The 22085-nt window shown below is 40.7% G+C and overlaps 2 protein-coding genes and 1 long non-coding RNA gene across 3 annotated transcripts in view; 2 read left to right on the top strand and 1 right to left on the bottom strand.

Annotated features, from left to right (window-relative positions):
* Positions 1-18880, top strand: part of LOC136420906 (oxytocin receptor-like) — a 30967-nt gene extending 12087 nt beyond the window's left edge. The window contains exons 5-6 of the mRNA XM_066408025.1: positions 16819-16963; positions 17293-18880. Coding sequence (XP_066264122.1) covers positions 16819-16963; positions 17293-17587 — 440 coding nt within the window. The 3' untranslated portion in view covers positions 17588-18880. The remainder of the gene's footprint in view (positions 1-16818; positions 16964-17292) is intronic.
* The window catches only part of LOC136420836 (uncharacterized), a 50983-nt gene that overhangs the window by 28059 nt on the left and 839 nt on the right, over positions 1-22085 (bottom strand). The window lies entirely within an intron of this gene.
* Positions 19640-21987, top strand: LOC136420835 (putative defense protein 3). The gene is made up of 4 exons (XM_066407948.1): positions 19640-19940; positions 20793-21012; positions 21288-21346; positions 21521-21987. The coding sequence occupies exons 1-4, from the start codon at positions 19724-19726 to the stop codon at positions 21598-21600; spliced, it is 576 nt and encodes a 191-aa protein (XP_066264045.1). The 5' UTR covers positions 19640-19723; the 3' UTR covers positions 21601-21987.

The following is a 22085-nucleotide window of genomic DNA, read 5'->3' as shown; positions in this document are numbered from 1 at the left end:
AAGTTAGAGTGCAACAACATGTTAAAAGTAGGATCTGGAGGGGGAAGGTTCGAACCCCGCTTGGGTATGGAGTGAGTGGTTGCATTTGTCCTTTCGGATGGGGACGTAGAACCATTGCAAGCCTTATACGTCGTCAAACCTCTGCACGCAAAAGAACTTAACACAGTCAGAAGAGTATGGGTGACCCGGTGTGATTGGCTGGAAACACGAGCCCAGAAGCCGCATTGCACTACTACAAGTACTTGAAAAAAGCATCAGGCTTCACCGTTCTTTACTTTACTTACTTGAGAAAACCCTGGCCTACTTTAGATAAAAGCAACAACCCAGCTCCTCCTAATTAGGCTATGCACTTGTGCTTTTAGATCTGGTACAGCCACAATTTACTCTTTGACAAGTTGTCAATCGTGAAAGCCGCCAAGGTCTGAGCAATAGAAAAGCTCCTCACTTTCTTTGCAACTGGAATTAGGGCGTTCTAAAGAATCGTGTCACGCTAATGCTGGCTGTTTTGCAAGACTGCAAGGTCTGGTCAACAGCAGTTCTTTAGACTTTACTCTTTCTCAAGCTGGCTATTTTGTAAGATTGCAAAGTCTGGGCGACAGCAATATGTTCAGTTCTTTTTTGCAATATTTCAAGGTCTAGGGAACAAAAAAAACTCTCCTCTGTTCTTCAGAACTCTCTTAACACGCTGTCAACTTAGTAAGACTTCAAAAATTCTTTAGTGCTCTTAAAGTCAGGACATTTAAAAGAATCGGGACATTAAGTTAAAAATATGATGTTATGCAACATAACGATCCAAGTGTGTCTCCGCTATTCTGAATGTACAAAGACAGAGGTAATGGCCCGACGTGCTTGTGTAAAATGACTTTGAAACAGACATGGACCGACACAGCTACACCACAAGTAACGCGAAACGGATTATCTATAGTATACCCATTAACCGGGGTACTTTGATGTTGGAGTCAGCAATAAGTGGTCTCTGTGGAAAATGGAGCATTTTACGACCTGATTTCGGTATACCGGTAATACAATAGTAGCAATTCAGCAGTTTCTTTGGTATCTAAGACCAACAATGGATTTGGCGTTAGTCTGCTACTGAAGACCACTGTACACGTCACTTTTCACAGGCGTTTTTTCCAGACTTTCCCCATGATGGCCTAATAAAAATTGACTTAACCGTTACCGACGATGAGGGCTTTCTGAATTAGGGCGTAACGTGTTTGATGTGGAAGTTCAGTCGTGAACGGACCTTGGCAAAGTTAGAGTGCAACAACATGTTAAAAGTAGGATCTGTAGGGGGAAGGTTTGAACCCCGCTTGGGCATGGAGTGAGTGGTTGCATTTGTCCTTTCGGATGGGGACGTAGAACCGGTGCAAGCCTTATACGTCGTCAAACCTATGCACGCAAAAGAACTTTACACATTGAGAAGAGTAGGGGTGGACCGGTGTGATTGGCTGAAAACACGAGCCATAGTGAAGGGCATTGCACTACTACAAGTACTTGAAAAAAGCTTCAGGCTTCACCGTTCTTTACTTTACTTGCTTGAGAAAACCCTGGCCTACTTTAGATAAAAGCAACAACCCAGCTCCTCCTAATTAGGCTATGCACTTGTGCTTTTAGATCTGGTACAGCCACAATTTACTCTTTGACAAGTTGACAATCCTGAAAGCCGCCAAGGTCTGAGCAATAGAAAAATTAGGGCGTTCTTAAGAATCGTGTCACGCTATTGCTGGCTGTTTTGCAAGACTGCAAGTTCTAGACAACAGCAGTTCTTTAGACTTTACTCTTTCTCAAGCTGGCTATTTTGTAAGATTGCAAGGTCTGGGCAACAGCAATATGTTCAGTTCTTTTTTGCAATATTTCAAGGTCTAGGGAACAAAAAAACTCTCCTCTGTTCTTCAGAACTCTCTTAACACGCTGTCAACTTAGTAAGACTTCAAGAATTCTTTAGTGCTCTTAAAGTCAGGACATTTCAAAGAATCGGGACATTAAAAAAGATGATGTTATGCAGCATAACGATCCAAATGTGTCTCCGCTATTCTGAATGTACAAAGATAGGGGTAATGGCCCGACGTGCGTGTATGAAATGACTTTGATATCGACGTGGACCGACACAGTCCGCTGAGGTTCATATCATTGACGTATACGGCTTAAAAAGTCGTCAGAAGCTCTGCATCCTGTGATACAAGTTTAAGTACGTGACAAGTATGCTGAAGAGTCGAATTACCCCAAAATCAGAAACGACGCACATTTGTAATACAAAGCATTAAATAATTGTAAATCCGACAGATTATATGATTTCATATTTACTAGAAGCATGCAGCGATATATCACAATATGCATTATAGAATATCAGCAATAAATGATATTTTTTGCCATCAGTATTGCCTTAATCAGCGAAGAATACTCGAAAGGTAATAGTAAGTATTAAGTAAATAAAAGCATAAATTTTGTGATGCTCATATGAGATGCCAGCAAAAACAGCAACGCATGAGGAATATCAATATCCCTTGAGCTTTACAAAATACGAAGATATATTTCAGATATGTTTTACTAAATATACCTATCAGGCCTGTTTAGAAGAATTCTCTTTCAGCTATGAATGATTAAGGACCACTATCCTATGGCTAAGATTTGTAGGTACGGAAAACTGCCGCTTTTCTGTTATCTGATGACCTGTTGGGACCTATTCAAGTACTGGATCAATCCGACAGTTTAACAAAGAAGGTATCTCGTTAGTGTTGATGAATTGGGCAATGCAGAAATAATTCAAAGTCGATAGGTAATTCAGCTAAAGGGGCAGACAATGCCATTTGGATTCTTCTCGCTTCACGAAACCTACTGGTAAATCATCCGTGAAGGGAAATTGATTACTCGTGAAGTTAAGGTTGAGCAGCTAGCATTACTATCAGGGAATACATTGCGCATGGGTAGCCCAGCAGGCAAGATTTTACCAATAAACCATTGTCCTTAGTACTTTTGTTTCCCGAGTCGGTTACAATATAGTAGTGATCCATGGAGGTCCTGAGCAATTTATGCAAATGTATGCAGTTGTGCAAACTAATTCCACTTTCAAATGTACATGTATTCAAGAAGTCGACGAAAGTATATTTTGCCATGGAAATCTGCCGAAGATATTAACATCTGTCTGGACATCAGACTGTGTATGAAGGTAGTTGGTGCATGCAGGTCGGAACAGAAAAGCACGTATGCGTCTTGTGTGTTCCTTAATTGATATGCATGACGGACATATAGGTAAGGACATAGGGTCAAAGCACCACCAACTATGACCTTAACGGTATAAAGTTCTGCATGATACGGATCACACACGGCAATCCGATTCAGTATGCATGGCGTCGGGGATGCAATCCCAGATAAGTGAACCCACCTCCTGCCCTAACGAGATTTCATCAACAAATATGTGAAAAAGTTTTAGAATGTATAAAAGCGGCCCTAGTCTGGTTAAATCTTAGTGTTTGATTTCTTGCTTTTGTCTATTCTGTTAAGTGGGATATAAGAAGTGCATTACAACCTTTCTCTTAGAAAAATAAGTCTTATTTTTCTAGACAGACTTAGTACAAAGAAAAGAATAGAAATGTTTGACTCCGTGTATGGGGTGTATGCTTACGGTTTGTGCGTTTGTTTGTGTCCGTGTGTGTCAGTAGTTATTTGAATACTCTATCAGTTAAGTAGCAGGAAGCCAGTGACTGGGAAGATGAGCTAAAAGGCCAGACTTGTCGAAGTGATAGGAAGTACGCTTCAGAGGTGGTAGAAATAGTTATTCTACGTGATGATACCGTTTGAAGTGAAACTAAATATCTATCTCTACTTGTGATAGGTTTTCATTGACTTCTTATCAATTGCCAAGAAGTCCCCCCCTCGTATGTAAATGATGAAGAATACTTAGATATCTTTTAAGCAGACTGCAAGGGTGGTAAAATTATATTGCCAGCACACATAGATCTGACTGTCGATGCTTTAAACGTTTGATGAGATCCAAATCAAGGGATTGTCCACGATGTCCACCACCTTGAAGTGTACCAGTTCGACAGTCACAGTGTCATGGATGTTCTGATTAAGATTCAGTGGATCGTTATACCTAACGTTATTAGCGAGTCCGATTAGACTGAATGGTCAAAGTAATGCCGCTGAGCTCTAGTCAAATTTATCATCATCTTCTGATTCCGCATCTACAGCCATAGGGAATTCCTTGTCCTTTTATAGCAATATTGTCTGGGAATTAATCATTGCCTTGAGGGAGGTAGGAAAAAGGCTACGGACACTGTGGCTGGTAATTGTTTTTGGTAAGGTACAAAGACCTTTGATATCCGGTGAATTACGGACCCAGTAAAACTACTTATGGATCGATATTGTCTGCAGGCAGGTTCAGGGAAATTCCAGCAAGGTTATCTTCATAGTCTAACCTTGTAACCAATGCCAAGGTCTTCATTAAGGCTCCAAGCATGGCTATACATCATGGGGGAAGAGTGATGACCCGAGGCATTTACCTTTAATGTTCCATCATCTTTGACAACTGGTGTAAAAGGGGTCACTGCGTAGACTTAAGCTAACTCCCTAGAAAGAAGTAAGCTTGTGTTTTTTTTAACGATCATTGAACGCGATTTGATACGTTGTGGGCTGGTCCACATATTGAGCGAAGTAATCGAATGAAATCCTTAGAGTCATGGTCTAACAACAAGAAGGGGTTCACTCATGTACACAGGCTCCGAAAACGTACTCTTACAGAAGTGTGGACATGAACAAAGGGTCAGAGGTGATCGGAAGTCGGTATCGGCGCCCGTCCTGATTCCACGAACCTTGATGGTTCCTGATGTAAATAAGTACCTTACGAATTGAATATTGTTCATCCCTGTGGTATCATAGGTGAGCTTCGGTCAAATCCTCAGTTCATTTACTTAATGATAATAGAAACTTGTAGAAACCAATGAGATATATGAACTTTAGGAAAGCCGACTCCACCTGACATGCCAATGGTAACCAGCATTCAAACTGTGGGAATAAAGTTGATATTTACAAACAAGTTTTAGAACCTCATCCACTGTAAAGTCTCGTCCGATAATGCACCGCCATGTGTAGGCCGTGTGATTAAAGGCACTGTCTGGAAATGATGGATCTCAAGCTATTCTACTCGCACGATTACTTGCAAAATTGGCGTAGCTCCCCGAAGCCTGCATCATGGATCATGGCCGTACCATGGGGAGAAACAAGGTCGAAGAAGTCGATATCACCTCCCGGAGGCGACCCATCTGAGACCGTCTCCACGGTGCCTCATCTCGTCACCCATTCATCATCACAAGACACGAAGTAAATGACCTCTCACGTGTAATCAGTCAGGTCATTGAAATAGTGAGCAGCACGTAAAACGCACAAGAAGACGGTGTGAATCCATCATCTATGGCGAGGGTTTATTAACGTGGGGATCAGCCATCCGGATTGAATTGAAATGAAGATGTCTGCATTAGGATTAGAAACTAATTTCCAGCGTATTGGGACTCATGGTGTTTGCTTAAAACCTGGTGAACCGGAAATATCGTCCTGACGAAAGGTAGTGGATGCTACCTGAAACGTTTGGTCGTTTCCAAAATCTATCTAGTTGCTTGAGTAACTGTTATCTTGCGCATTAGGACTCAATCATTCTGTATAGCACCACTCTTTAACAATGATTGACAAATACACATCTTCTATGACACCACGTTATGCAGATAAAACACGTGATTAGATGAGAAGTGGATAAAAAGTTGCAGATTAAAGCCTATGGCGTCCCCCGTCTATGTTTAGGAATGATTGTAAATGGCTTGTTGACTCCTGTCGCAAGAAAGTTCAGTTCTGTGTCCATTATGTTTGCTTTACCCATTAAAATGTGTGTTGGGGCACTTCAGAAGTTATTGAGCTTGGGCGTTTGTGTTTCTAGCGCCTCCCCAATGCATGAGCCATTGTGATTCTATTAAAGTATCCAGTGGACGGCCTTAACTGAACTGAATGGGATCCCCCGACCGTGGCTGGCTCTTATATAACTGCATTGCCCCGGGTCAAGTATGGTAAAAGAAGAAATCCCCAGGGGGCACGTTTCCATTTCTCAAATAGAGTAGGGACCATATTCTTTAACTGACCATGAAGAAACATTGCAGGTGTTTAAAAGTTGTGTTTGGACCTAAACACAGTTCCAGGGGCCCTCCTAGAAACGAAGCTTCCTTTTTGTTCCCTCTATCTTAAAGTTTGAGTTGCAGTCTATCATCTTATTTACATTATTAATTTGTAAGAAACAAATGTATCATCTCATACAAATGATAGATCGAGATAAATATATGTTAACAATGAATGTAACAGGATCAATTATAATTTGCCAACACAACAGGAAGGTTTACCAAAATTTGAAACATATGAGTCGGCGACCAGTGGATCAGAAATTGCTAATGGCGTCCCTAGTATTGGTGATGTTGCTGCCAATACAGATAAACTGTCCAGCTAGACCAACGTAGAATACAATCATGCAAATAGAAACTCTACAACATAAGACCGTTGCAATATGTCCAATACTGTGAACAAGTTATTCCGAAATTTCGACAGCAAAATAACAAGGCGAGACACCATGTCCACCTTATGTCTATAAATACATAGCCCCATTATATCCATCGCCCACAGGTAGTCAGTTTCTAACTACCTCATGAGAAAAACATTCCTATCTATTAACCTAAACGTCACTCAGTTTTAATGTGTTTTTCCCTCGCCTTATTTGTTTGAAAGGGTGAGTACTTTCCTTGATTGCTTTAGTCTCCAGAAAGGTATGTGTCTGAGCTTGTATCGGCACTGGTACTTACGTTGTAATATTTATAGGGCTTTGGCATCAGGATAAACTAATACGGTATTCAGTGAAAGCGCTTGCACATGGGAAAAGGGAATTAAAGCGGTAATAGTCCAAATCAAATTCATAGCATATACAAGTATCCAATACTATATCATAAGTGCTTGATTGGGAAGGTCTTATTACGATAAATGATATTAAGATATAGCTGGGGCTATAATGAACGTATTCCAGGTTGCAGTCTAATAATTGATCGGAAAAAACGTTGATATTTACATGTACACATTTATTTGCATATATAGATATAGATGATCATATATATGTATATTGGACGAAGACCATAGAGACCTAAACTAAAGTTCATACAGCCTTGGTTTACATATGTCTGCAGGCGTATAAGGACATTACGAAATATGAGGTATTTCCCCAATAATCTGCGTATATGTAAGATATTCATCATAACACGGCAAAGTGTCAATATTACCTGCGGCTGTATATTAGGAAGGATATGGATTTATACTTTCACATTTTACATGTTGAGTGTATGGATTTTTCATAAGCTGTGCAATTTAGGAATATTCAGAGATAGATGGTCTCATCCTTGGACTTCAACTGTGATATTGAATTTGCATCCGAAGTGTGTAATGTTGCTATCTTTCATCGCCATGTCTATAGAAAGGGTGGTCTTGGCAATAGTGCAACAAAGTTATATCGACGGAATGCGCAGGAATTTTAAATTCTATAGTCTTGAATAGTCTTGCTCAAGAATGTCAATAAGTCTTATTTTTGGCACCACCTTACAAGACCATCCTTATAGGGTAAAGTTTATGTAAGTAGTTAGGGTTAGTGTTGACAGGATCATGGACATCCTGTCAATAGTGCTGGACAAATTGTTGTTGCCTGGAACATCCTGTCAATAATACGGAAAAGAGTCTTTTTGACAGGGACATCTTTTCAATGATGAAAAATGAATTAATTGACAGGAGCCTCCTGTCAATAGCCTCCATTACCGTTCACACATTGTGGAGGTCTCTGTGATTTTTGTCCTTGAGGACTGTACGTAAAACGACAAATCACAGGCTTTGCACCCATCTAGATTTCATTTCATAAGCGGTATACGCACTAATGTCTACCACTTCAGTGGTTTACCATTAAAGTATGATTGGAAATATTTCACTCAGGGAAAATGCACTCGTTTAAAGACCAGGCATCTGGTGGTCATTTATTATCATGAAGGTGAATGATATGGCAGTCGTGATCTATGTTATTTTTCATATAGTTTTTATATCCTATCCGAAGTGCAACATTTATCCCTGTGTTACGTTGTAGTGTATGTGTCAAAAGAGTATTATATAAGGTATCTGTGCTAAATGTTAAGTGAATTGATACTTGTCTTACTTTGCAAACGTTGTTTTGTTGTAGCATCGACAACCTGAAAAAATACAGAATGATGTTACCGATACGACTAATAAGTTAAGTAATTAACATAAAGCTACATGGAATCACGCCAATCCCAGCATTGGACACATGTACATGACGTAGAAGTGACATATCTCAAAGAAAATCAAAAATCACACATAACATGCTTGCACCATGTCATATCTTAAACGTATAAGCAAAACAAAAACGACAACCGACCAGAGGTGGGTTTTTATCTTCTTCTTCTTGGTTCTCCCGTTTTTATCAGCTTATTGATATTAGACAATTTATCCCCTTTCTTATGCTACAATTGCAGTTAAAACTTTGAAATCACACAAACTGCAGTCAACAACAAGTTGCTGGGGGGCCCAGACCTACACCACTTCTTTATTACATCACAAGCTATCTGCCACCAAAAAATCAAGACCATAGCACGTCCAGGTCAAAAGATACAAAAACGGAAGTTCTGCTGCAGTACCAAGGTCACATACCAGTAAGCCAAAAATCGAGCTTGAATTTTGGTTTCACAACACCCGCCCACATACCAAATATCATTGTAATCCATCAAGAGGTTCTTGAGTTATGCTGACTATACAGTAGTCCGGAAACACAAACACACAGACAGACAGACTGACACACAGGCACACCCAAAACTATATCTCCATTTTTCATGGAGATAATAATACTATGATTTTTCAAAAGCCTGCCAGAAAACGCAAACGTTGCCAAAACTAGACGAGACACGTTGCTCGTTCTGGATGACTTTTCAGTAATTCCACTAAATCTCCGTGGATTTCAAATATTGTCCCCGTGGCAAATACGTTTATGCAAGCTGAATCTAGTTGAGCCCTTAGGTGACTTCTGTTAAAGGTCCCATATATCCATGGCGTCTGAAGTGGAGATTTGCTTGTTATCTCCGATAATCACACATACGTACCATGATGGTTGACAGTTTGAAGGGTAGGGGTATTCCTTGTGTTACGTAGTATTACTATACTCCATGACGTAGTGGATTCGCATTGAGAGAGCAATTGCAACAACTGTTTCGATATATTCCATATTTGAAATAGAAGACGAGTCATTTTATTGTTGACTGTACGCTGTACAACATGGAGAGAAATATCCTCTTCAATTGTATACATGATACGAAGTTTTCAATGTTTAAATTGCACAGAAACATGAATATGCATTAACCAATTTGATACATCATGTATCATAGATCCATCTTACATTTTCAGCTGTCTGAAGAATTAATAGAGAAGTTGAAATAAAACATACAAGTGTACATTGGTCATTGTAGATGTAGTATTATATCACATTCATATACCGCTGTAATTCAACTTCTGCTTTTCCATGGCCTCTACTTAGCTTGTAAGTGCATTAACGTACAATTGAGGTAGTTCATTCATTCTATATCCTTAAAAGCATCTATGGGTTTTTAGAGTTACATATTTTACACAGGGTTGATCACCAATGAAGTATAGCTAAGGTCGCGCAAAATGTATGGCTAAGAGATAGGGGATTTGAAGATATTGATTGCATTTGGTGATGTCTCATCCTTGAGGTCCAAATAACTTTGATGATCTTGTTCCACATTTATCATGTGGATTTTGCAACAATCTGTAATTCAATGCAGTATGAAAGAAGCAAATACCATCAATGTTTGGAAAGTTAAGGTACATCCAGTCAATAGTGTCATCAAGACACTAGACACAAGAAACAAAGAAGTCATCCTCAGTTTAGGTAAAGCATTATTTTTTTCAAGTAGCTAGCAAATATTGGACAGACATTCTTGTGCGCGTAAAAGTATATATTCAAAAGAACTTATACTGTCAGTTAGATTTGGTCACACAAGCTTACCGTAAAGATCCCTTGCCGTGAATACTTAACTCAGCGTTGCGTACCATTTACCACGTCCTGGCTACGTGTAATACTCATTAGAGATGATTTAATGGCAATGCAAGAAACTCGTGATATTTATGCGTGCCTGTAATAAATTCTGCCCGGGGAAATGAGATATAAAACAAGAATAAAGCTGATAAGCATCACCTTAAGCTGTATGTACGACATCTATATCAGTCTCTATCGTTTGGTAAATGCCAAGGCTATGAGTATGCTAAAATGGCGCCGCAAATTAACTTTGAGGAGGGCAGCCATTGACTCAAAATTGCAAAGACGACAGATAACGGAGCGTTGTCTGCGCCAGTACGTCTATGTCGTTCCTGGGCCCATGGAATAAAATGATGTTAGAAGTGCACACGCACTCCGCGAACCAGACCGAAACGATTTGATTCCCTGCCACACTGTGCCTTTTAACTCTGAACCTTTGTATTTGCCGCTAACTTGACATTGACAAAAATGTAACCTGACACAGCAATCAACCGTTCACGGGCAGGTGAAGAAAGGCTCGGGAGTATCAAAACCTTGCTGACTTACTTTTTATGGAGAGCTACAAGTTTTAATATTGAAGTCTAGACCAATGAGGACGTCTGGGGACGTGTGGGGGTGGATTGGCCTGAAGAGGATTTCTGGGAATCTGGTGAAAATGTCAACAGAAGTGCTCCATGAAGGACGATGATAGGATCCGTATGGCACACTTAATGCTAAAACGGCTTGTCGTAAATTGACATCCGAAACGCATAGCAGGGTTTCTCTAGACTGTGGATCACAGATATGCCATCTGTGGGCGTAATGCACTTCCGTCTGGGGGTTTCCATTTCGTAACATTTTTCAAACCTGACAAAATCCTTGATAAGAGGACTCTACCTTTTCCCTCAGCAAGCAACGTTACGACCATTTCGTCCCCCTGAAGTCTATCTGAGAATGACGGTATGCTATCTACCAGTCGATATTGGCATAAACTTTTTGGCAATTTAAAACGTATGAATAAATGATTCCAATAGCTCCAATGGCTCTTACTAAGATTGCGTAGGCAGAATGAACACCGGCCAATCTGAAATATGTATTAGTAGCCCACACATCACGAGGCTACAGTTGACGTCAATATCATGTAAACTAGTTGATGGGAATTTCAACGTTTATAGTAAGATTTAGATTGATGTACAATTTCTAACAACCATTTCACCTGGAAGAAGGGGGGCCCAATCATCCCAGACGACAACGAGAGATTGTGTAACACTGGGTACAGTCCTGTACGCCAAAACACGCTATTCAGCTGAAAACTCTCTTAGATTGTTTCTTCAAGGTTTATGCTGCGCTGAAAACACACAAAAAAGGAATAAATTAAAGAACAAAACACAAGATGTAAACTTCGAAATATTCCGAAAAATATAATTCATAGTTACCAAAAAGCATTCAAACGCAAAAGTTTGAATCACCATAATGTTATTACTAGGCATGATGCACTCCCTTTAGCTCCCACATATAATGATAACTTTATTGCACAACAATTGTACAAGGTACAAAGTATGGCATTCACTGGTACATAGATAACATTCTGTTAGGCTATAAAATCAGTCTATCTTATACTATATGGTGTAGTAGTATGGGATGACAATGGGATTTTACAATCATTGGAGGAGTTTATAACGTCTAGACATTCTTTGATATACTTCCCAATGTATACATATATGACACACTAGTTTTAATACTATGATGTTATGTAGATGGTGGGGGGGGGGGGGGTGTCACACTCAACACTTCCATCTCTCTGAAGCTTGCCTGAACAATAGTTGCAGTTGTATGAACAAGTGGAAATGGTCTGTAAAACCAGGCGGACCTGTTTTGAGACACAGTGGCTGTTCATTATAAGGTAAAGGCTCGGCTGCCACAGTCTTTACTGCATCCTTAAGCCGAAAGGAAAATGAGAACTACATATTTACAACCTGTAGGCGTGACCGTCACCTAGCAGAGAGGCTTCATGCTCACTCAATTTTACACTAATGAAGTTCATGTCACGGAAGACAAGCTCACATCTGTTAGGCGTAATTACATTTCGAATTTCTGGCGAAGAGACGCGACATGATTCCGTAATGACGCATCAGAAGGTACATTTCTGTTCTATTCTGACACTTCGATAGCTTTTGTTTAATGTCGGTTTGTGTGTAATTTGATATCCATGTTTAAAAGCATTGCGTCGTTAATCGACACAATCTACCATTTGGTTCTGATTTTTTTGTTTTTTTATAACTGTAGGAATATATAAGATTTCTCGAAAGGAGGAAGACGAAATGTTCAGTTTTTAGTTGCCATTTTGTAGTTGGTTAGTCATCTTTAAAAAAAAAACATTGGTGTACTCAAGCGGTGAATATTAGAAGGTCGATGGCTAATATCAAAAGTAGGCCAGAGAAAGGAACATTGCCAAAGAGTTAACTCATTTTGAAACCCTAGGAACATCTTTATTGACCACGGAATGTGAATGGACACCGCAGCCATTAATTTCCTTCAGAAGTCGCTGTCATTGCGTGTATGAAGATTTGATGCGTACACAGGGGATCTAGCTCAAGCCGTCTTCTGTCCAGTAACTTCATCTATCAACGTTAAGTTCAAAGACTGCCGATGTAGCCTGATCGCCAATAGGGACCAGCTACTTCAACACGAAAGGGGAATATTCGATTGGCGTGTTCATCTTCAGCTGACAACATAGCTGTTAGCCAACAGCAGCTTTGCATTTCATCTAGTACTTGCCTGCACCATAAGTCTAAAACGATCAGCTGCAAAAGACATATATAATCATTGTGTGACGCGGTTTTGAAAGTTTTACGTCTGTACATGTACATGTACGTGATCACCAAACATAAAGGGAAAAGTACACACAAAGGTATGAGTCTATCTGAACTTGAAAGTAGCTCGAAAGTTCATCTGTGTAGGTAGAGGTCAGTCTGAAGTGGGTTTAAACTATAAATTCAACAGAAAGTGGTACTGATGATTACCCAACCACCCCTTGATAGAGACGGGGGACGCCATAGGCTTCCTGGAACTTATGATCCACTAATTACCGAGTCACACGTTCATCTGCATCAAGTGACGCAACAGAAGAGATTAAGTACTCATTCCTTGACAAAGACTGACGCGGTTCAATCGAGTCGAATCTCATTTTCTATTGTGTTAGTCAAGTTAGGGGATAGATTAATCTTCCTTTACTGATGCACTTGAAAGTGGTGTCGAACTCGAAGGATTTCAACACCCCCTCTGCTTATGTCAGAATTGCCACTGTGTAATTTGCCTTTATCATTTCTTAATGCGTTACGTCTCAGACGTGATGCATCCAATCCCATTCAGTGCCAAGGGAAATTTGTAACAATGAGAAAACATCATTGATTTATGGGGACTTAAGTGATAGTAATAAGTCTAGACAGCAACTTGAAAATGAAGCTAATTGTGTTATCACCATACAGGTCTCAGTAGTACCACGTTCAATCACTTTTAATTTCTGGGAAAATGTTTTAAACAATGACAAAATAGTGTCTTTGGCAGCGGTTAACGAGCGACATGCGGCTAGATGTCTGCAGAATGATAATTAAAAATGGTACTTTCATCGTTGTCTGATTCATGAACTGTTATACCTCCGTCCTGGAACGTGATTGCTGGTGATTATAGCAATGGAATACAGACTATGTCAAGCATTTTATGGCGTTTGTGTCTGCAATATCGTGCCAGTGCACGGATGTCAATGTTAACTGTGCCTCTTGCCTATATATGTGGGCCTCAATGACGTATTTTCTCAGTGTTATATCTACTGTGGGATGGGACAAATTGCACCCAGCCAAATTGAGCGCAGCCAATGGCTTACCCCCACAAGATTGCGCCAGACTGGTGTGAAATAACTGCAAGAAAGGCTGTATTTTATCCAACGAGAATAAGAAAGGATTAAAGGCGAATCAGTGGAGAAATTTCACTAAGAAGGGTTGAGAAAAGCGTCTGCCGTTATGAACGGTAGACTTCTTTTCTCTCACGTGAGACGAGAAATGTCTATGTATATATATATATATATATATATAGAGAGAGAGAGAGAGAGAGAGAGAGAGAGAGAGAGAGCAAGGGAGTCGAGAGAGATAGAGAGTATTCAAGTCTACCTTTATGAACTTTTGTCAAGAAGTATAAAAAAATATCAATATATGTAGACAGAAAATCATGTGCTTTGAAAAAACGCAATGGAAGTCTAATTCCTCGTATTGTCACAGACAATATTACTATGATTCTGACGTGGGCGACCATTCTGTCTGCCGTATACACTTCAAACTTGACGTGTCTGGTCATCAAACTATAGATTTATCTGTGTTGAGAAAGCTCCCTTACAACATTAGGGGGTCGACTGATACCCTTCAACGACGCTTTTACGCGAAATATCGCCATCTTGCATTACGTTGCTAGATCCTGAATAGTGCCGTTCGCAATTATAGGAATCAGCTAGAACCCAGGTCAGAAGGTCGTTCTAGATTTATGAGTGCCCCCTAACTACTTATTTGGCAATGGGACAGCACTTCTTATTCCAATACATGGCATTTGTGGGGTCGCGTGGCGTAACGGCAGGGTGTTCGGCCCCAAACCCAGCAGTCCCAGGTTCGAATACCCTGACGCCACCGACGTTGTGTCCCTGGGAAAGGCACTTTACACGACTTCCCTCATTCCACCCAGGTGTAAAAATTGGTATTTTTTGCAAGGACACTGTGGCTAATAATTAAAGTAATATGTACAAATTGTTCAACATAAAACCGCTGGCATATTTTGAACATCTCACTATACAGTAAGCTGTTTTAGATTGGTAGATATGTAAGTGAATATATATTTGGGAAGAAGCTTGTTTTCACGTCATTTGTGGACAGACAAGGACGACGTGGCACTGCACTCAAGTTTTTCAACAGTGCCACGTACAGAGAACTGTATACCCATTTCTACACCTGGGTGGAGTGAGGAAAGTCGTGTAAAGTGCATTTCCCAAGGGCACAACATCGGTGGCGTCAGGGGATTCGAACCCGGGACCGCTGGGTTCTGGGACGAGGACCCTAGCTACCGTTACACCACACATCTGGGAAGAAGCTGCATGTTTTGTATTCTATCTAATTACTTTTAAATGCTAGTCAGGCAAAACGCTTTCGATATCTTGACCGCTACACGATTCGCTTGTCCATCTAAAATTTATCATCTCATTTTCAATATTATCTTCTCGCATTTGTCTCTCAGAGGGTTGTACCTTAGACGTTTACCTACATAATCTACGTGCTTCCCTTTCCCTTTCCAATGGCTGCCATAGTGACAAGTCATCAGTCACAAACCTACTGCCATTTTACAACAGCTGTCTTCAAAGCAATTCGAGACCGGAAAAATTAATACAAATGACTTTTTGCAAACATCAAAGCAACCCTGAAAATTGCGTCGGAGAACTCCAACGAGTGGAACATAATGACTATATAACATCCCCCTTGACAGTGATCTAAAATTGCATCGTGACTGTTCAAAGCAAGATAGGACTTCTTCCACACACTTAATTTGCTTGCAATTTCCTCATACTTCACAAAACCTCTTCAAGTTCAACATAAGAGCGAAGATTCGTGTAGAAGTTTGAGAGTACTAATCCCAGCAATATTTTCAAGCATTCTGTCATGAGTTTAAAGGACAAGGTAAAAAAGTGAGGAACCCTGGTGTGAGTTAGATATACCTTTTTTTTCACGCCATACTAAAATAGTTATATCAATATTTGTCATTACATACGTGTAAACAGTTAGGTCCTGGGTTCGATCCCATGACAACTGTGTCATTCCAAAGACTTTCAAAATGGTTCATACTGCTTCATTTGCTTAGCACTAATGGGAAACAGTATACTAGTACAGCCTCCACCGGGCCTTCCTACGGGCGTATGGATGGTGGCATGCGGCAAAAAAGGAATAATTAGCCAACAGAGTCAGTCCACGGTGAGAGTCAATACTGTACCTGCGAATGAAACCCCCAGGTGGCCAAAATTCACTGGCAAATATTCCTCCTATAGCTGGTAGAGACTAAACAGTATGAATGTTGAACACACAGGGCTACCAGGTGACTGTGACCCCCAGCTGTATTGTTATCGATGCTTGACACAACTGTGTGGCCCAAGGTCTGAGGAAACAGATATGGGCATATGGTATGAAATACCCCGGGAGCCCAGACTAGGACCGGGCTGCTAGCGATTCCCTACGCTGGCCCAAGACAGTCAGCCCGCCCGATCTAAATTAACGCTGGGCCGCCGAAGGAACCGGATAGAAGGAATCGGTTTAATAAAAGGCCCGATAAATAGTCTGGTTCCCAGGGTAGGTATGAAAAGGGGGTTGACTTGAACTTAACTTATCTCTGGCGACGTAACGGTTAGGGTGTTTGTCCCTGAGGATCAAATCTCCTGACACGCCACCGTTGTGTTGTGTCCTTGTCCTATAGCTAGACACACGGACAGTAAATAAGGTGCCTGTGCTGACCAAGTTTTCGTACGGCCCCACCGTATGAACGGTACCTTAAGTACCTTATTGTCTTTTGCATGTGGCACTTTTGAAATAAGTTATTAACTTCAGCGCAGTGCCGCCTCGTCCTTGTCTCTGTCCAAAGGCAAAATAATGGTGGCAGAAATAATTTTTGTATCTCTAACATTACAGGTCCGGCGTTCGTCATCATCATGCTGCTGGCCAGCCTGAACAGTTGTGTGAACCCATGGATCTACTTCGCATTCAAGACAAGGTGTGAGCGTAAGAAAACGCCGAGGGGAAGCAGCCTCAACAGACGAGCAATACAGACACCAAGGTAATAATGAAACATTACACTCTGTTTCTGAAAGGTGATACTAGTTCGAACAATTAGTGAATGTAAAGGCATACCATTTATGTAGCCTCCATAGTATGCCATAATACCTGAAGTGGTTACGGGCTGGCTACATAAACGAACCAGTACAAAAATCAGTCATCAGCAAAAAGTGTATTATAAGCCAAAAAAATCCAGAGAGCCTGCTATGGAGGCTACCACCTATGTCTTGTTAATACCATTCTTTCTACCGAATAATACACTCACTCGTTGTTTAAATTTGTTATATAGACGTAGAGTATGAATACATATTTTATTTTTCTCCTACTCAGAACAACCGAGTTAGAGATGAACAAAATTGAAAAATCACTACCGGCTTTTGAGCGAGTAAAAGTCACCTTCGGGGTCGCACAAGATGGACAGCAAGGGGTCAAGATTACGTTCAACACAAAGGCTGCTGGGAAGGAGAACAATCATCTCGCGAGAATTCCCGAGACTGGGATGTTGGACCTTAAAAATGATAGCCCAAGCCGCATCATGTCCGAAGGCGAAGTTGAGACTAGAAAAAGAAAACGTAAGAGAGAAAATGGACATGTGATCTCCTCCATAGGGTCTAATTCATTGTAAATTAAGTCTACTGGTCAACAAAGATACCATGTGCCATATTTGCGTATCACTGAAACTACTATAATTGTTAACATGTTATATAATACGTATCAGTAATTAAAAGACCTGATGTAGACACAAGGACGGCAATTTCATTTGTTTATATTTTTCTCACTGAAAGAGGGATGGGACACTACATCAGGCTGGTTATGATATAATGCACATGTGGTTGTGCTTGTCTTTTTATCAAATAATGTATATACATGTACATGTACACGCCAGAAAAAGATATCCTTAGGTAAAAAAAAACGATGAAAAAGATGTTATCGATCTACAGAAAGCTCTCTGTATCTGCTGTGCCTTTACGATTTATACACAAGGTTTTAGCGAAAAATCTGACAATATACAACAATCCATATGAAAGTATGGAGTTCTAAGCAATTTTCCACAGACGAAAACACATTTACCATATCAGCATTTGACAGGACAGGGTACTTAAATGAAATAAATTAAACGTGCTTAGAGGGGTGAATTAGAAGCAAATTTATGGTCTCCAGCAATACAAACATAAATATTCTTATATATTAGAACTATGTCAAACGCACCTTAGACCTACATCGCATATTTTTCAGCCCATCAGAAGGTGAATGTCAAACACACCCAAACTACATTCTATTATCCCAGGCTGCTTTAATGGATCGTATTGCCACTCTGTATTTTTGTACTGATGATACAATAACTTCTTGTACTTTCAACAAGAGCACCCAAAAGAATATAAGGTAGATTTTCATCTAGATATCTGTAAGAACTGTCGTTGCCCAAGATATGTCTTACTGTTGCATAATTTTCCAGTTGTGCCATCAACACTTGAGAAACGTGCTCAGTGCTTCATTAACTGCAGTGAGAATATGCGGTTAATACATAAGATATTCGTAGTTTACGGCTTGTGTCAACTATATTCTGTGTTGTATAAGTACATACATACATGTATAACGTTAATACATAGTAGGTCATCTTTTAGAATATTTGAAGTTTTTGTTTTGCTACTGGTTTAGAAATTTTTTTTCTTCATAAAACGATACCAGTATTATTGGTTGATTACTGATTTAAGAAGAGCTAAAATTTTGTTTGTTAACGTTACGTTCGAGACCACATGGATAGCAGCGACACCTAGCTGCAGTGTCGAATAGTACCAGTCAGTGTTGCCATGAGGCAAGGAAGGTGACAGACGGTCACGGAGACGTCGGATGTTGCTTAATTGATTGACAGATTGCATGTAGATCCTGGTTGTGAATAAAGTACTTTTGTCTTGTACACATGTTTCCAACCTGATGTAATTATTCACGTGTGTACATTGGTTTGACTTAGAAACCCGTTAGTTTATTGTTTTGTACCATGTTTGTGTGGGATAAGATTAAAACACATTCATATCCTAACAGGATTCATGAAAAGGTCTATGCATGACTGTGAATGCTTATTACTGGATCCGGATATTAAGAGGATAGGTAAGTTAAACGTACATAACGCTGAAATGTACGGTTGGGATGACCATCAGCGAAAATCCCCGCGACAAGCAGAACGAACGCTTAACGCCGAGCTTCGTTTTACGTTTTGCCATTTCTCAATGTCAAGAGAACAAAAGACCTGGGATCCGGACATGATAAAGAACATCACGTTTCTTTCTCTGTTATGCGAAGATATAAAGCTAAGAAATCATAGTGTGCTTCCAAAGCGCCACATTGCAGGAAGCTGTGGTCCTGCAAGGCGAGTTGTTAGTTTTACGTACTACCTGCACCTGGAGGACAAACCGACATAATGAATAAGTAGTGCCTAAACAACTTGAAGGTATGTATCATTGCTTTGCTAATGCATTTAGCTAGCGACTATATAGGTTGCCATACCTAACATTTCTCAATTTGCACTGTCTCAATGTAGGCTAGATTCTCAAGTTTCCAAACTGTGACGTCACTCGAAAAGATCGTTACGTTTTGAATTGAATGGTTCTGAATCACCAATAGACCTCTGTGCTGACACTGACCCCCTCATTGACAACCCAAACAAAAGTGTTGTTAACAGTTCACGCGAATCGCTTGGAAACGCACGTACGTCTCAATCACTAGAAGGCCGTGTGTTGCGTTACAGCAAGGTGGTCACAGAATGGCTGTCTCACGAGTCGTAGGCGCTGTGTTCTTCCTCGCCGTCGCGCTTTTTGCAGGGTGTGAGGGTTTTGGGTCGGGAGCTCCGACCTCAGCATGTACGACCATGCAGCCGGGACACCTGAACAACGGTACGAGCGTGGCCGCACAAAACTCGACCAGCCCTTACTCCATCGTCCCGGGGACTAGCAGCTACACGGCGGGAGGGACTGTCTCAGGTAAGGCATCCATGGAGACTTCTTGCCGGTAGTGCACAACTCAGATACACCGTTACGTATACGTCTCGTAGCGCGAAGGCAACTGTAGTCTCTACCAGACTAACTACCCTGGCTAAAGGGAGAATGATTCCCCATGGGAGTTTGGCTACCATAGGGGTTCATCTGTCGGCCAAGGGGGAATGACGTTCCCGCGGATTGCCTCACCTGTCCAACCATTCACCCTATTTTTGCCGAATTGTACTATCCATAACCCCTTAGGAAAGTCTGGTAGAGGATAGGTAACGTAAATGACGCGGAAATGTACAGTTGTGCATGATTCAACAATGTTTGAAAAAAACACCGTCGCGACAAGCCAAAGTATTCAGAAAGTTTCGTTTTACGTTTTGTCATTTCTCAATGTCAAGAGAACAAAAGAACGTTCGAACTGGTACACTGCTGAGTCACTCTAGTCGACAGCGTATACTAAGACGTTGTTTTAGATTATGCATACTGCCTATAACGTACTTGTGCATGTGTGTGTGTGTTGCTGAGTTTGTTTGTTTGTTTGTGTGTGTGTGTGCGTATGCATGTGCATGATTCGCGCTTGCATTGTGTTGTGTTTATGAAACCACCTAACCGTATACCGTGTCGTGGTCACGGCACGTATTTATTTCAACCAGTACAGGTGTCCTATTTACAAGATTGTTTGCTTGTCATTGTTGATCAAGCCCAATCTATACTCCTTCGTGATGACTCATTCTTTTTTCTCTCCAATGTGAACGCCATGCTTGATTGGTTACCTTAAATGGGAAATCTAAACCTTACACCATTGGTGGTACGCGTTGAGTGTTTACAATAAGTGGTCCTTTGCAGTTCAAATCCTCGGGCCGGTGTTCCAAGGATTCCTGCTCCAGGCCCGCCAAACTGGGATGACCACGCCCGTCGGTACCTTCTCCAACGCGCCGAACAACACCAAGACCACGATGTGCACCGCCGCTGACAGTAGCATGACTCACGACAACACCAACGCCAAAGAGAACATCACCCTGACTTGGACCGCTCCGTCTACTACTATGGGGAACATCGAGTTCGTGTAAGTAGACGGCCGGATATGACGTAAATAACGTTTGAAACGTACAATTCAGGGGACGGGGACGTGCGGTTGTCTAAGCGACCGGATATAAGGTAAATGACCGGACATGACGTAGATAGCTTGCGCTCAAGGATGTGCTGTCGTCTTCCGACGATCACACTGACCCTCACATACACTTGAAAATGATAATTTCCATAATCCTAAAGCCAAACTAAATGTTACCATCTTATCGATCATATAGAATACCTGGACATTATCCGCATTTTTTGTTTCAGTGCCACTATCGCTGATGTGAAGACGACATATTGGATGAACGTCAAATCATCGGAGATAAGTAAGTTATCAAACTGCTTATCATTACATTTATCATAATGACCATATGTTATTCTTATAGTTCATAATAGCTCATACGTGTAAGTTAAAGTCCCAGCACTTTGTATTGTATGCGATAGGTGGCGCTTTTGAGAAAGCAAAGTCTAATGCATCTTCCTTTATTCATTTGTTTCAGGTGGAGCCACTATCACCAGGGCAACCGCTTACGTCATCCTTTTCAGCCTCATCTCAACTGTGTATTGCTTGCAGGCTTAGTGTTGTGATTTTGATCCGCAGCCTAATATGATTATGAATGATTATGTAGGCAGGCTATAGAGCTAAAAGAACAAAAATTTTGTGTTTTTTTTGGTTTAATGTAGTGTAATCTTCGCCCAATGTCAGTGAAAGAGAAAAGCAGAAAGGTAAAAAAAATCACGGACATGGAGGCACTGTCTCATTGGTTGAAATTCTAGTTTTGATAGACAGCCTGGGTCGGCCTATGGCCCAACGTATGCTTAGGTTTTTGTACATTTGTAGATCTATCAAATCTAGCACGAGCATAAAAAATATGCAAGACTACGTTTGTTCATCATAACGTATAACATGTAGCATATTAGTGTTTTCAAGCATTCAGCAATAAAGGGCATGATATTGCAGTGCTAATATGTGTGTCAATCACACAGATTCTTTTTACTTTACATACGGTATATGCTCATTTTCGTGGTGCATGACTGAACTAACTAAACCACAGTCACACCACT

Source organism: Branchiostoma lanceolatum, chromosome 15 (assembly GCF_035083965.1).
Source record: "Branchiostoma lanceolatum isolate klBraLanc5 chromosome 15, klBraLanc5.hap2, whole genome shotgun sequence".
NCBI lineage: Eukaryota > Metazoa > Chordata > Leptocardii > Amphioxiformes > Branchiostomatidae > Branchiostoma > Branchiostoma lanceolatum.
This window is presented reverse-complemented; position numbering and strand designations above follow the sequence as displayed.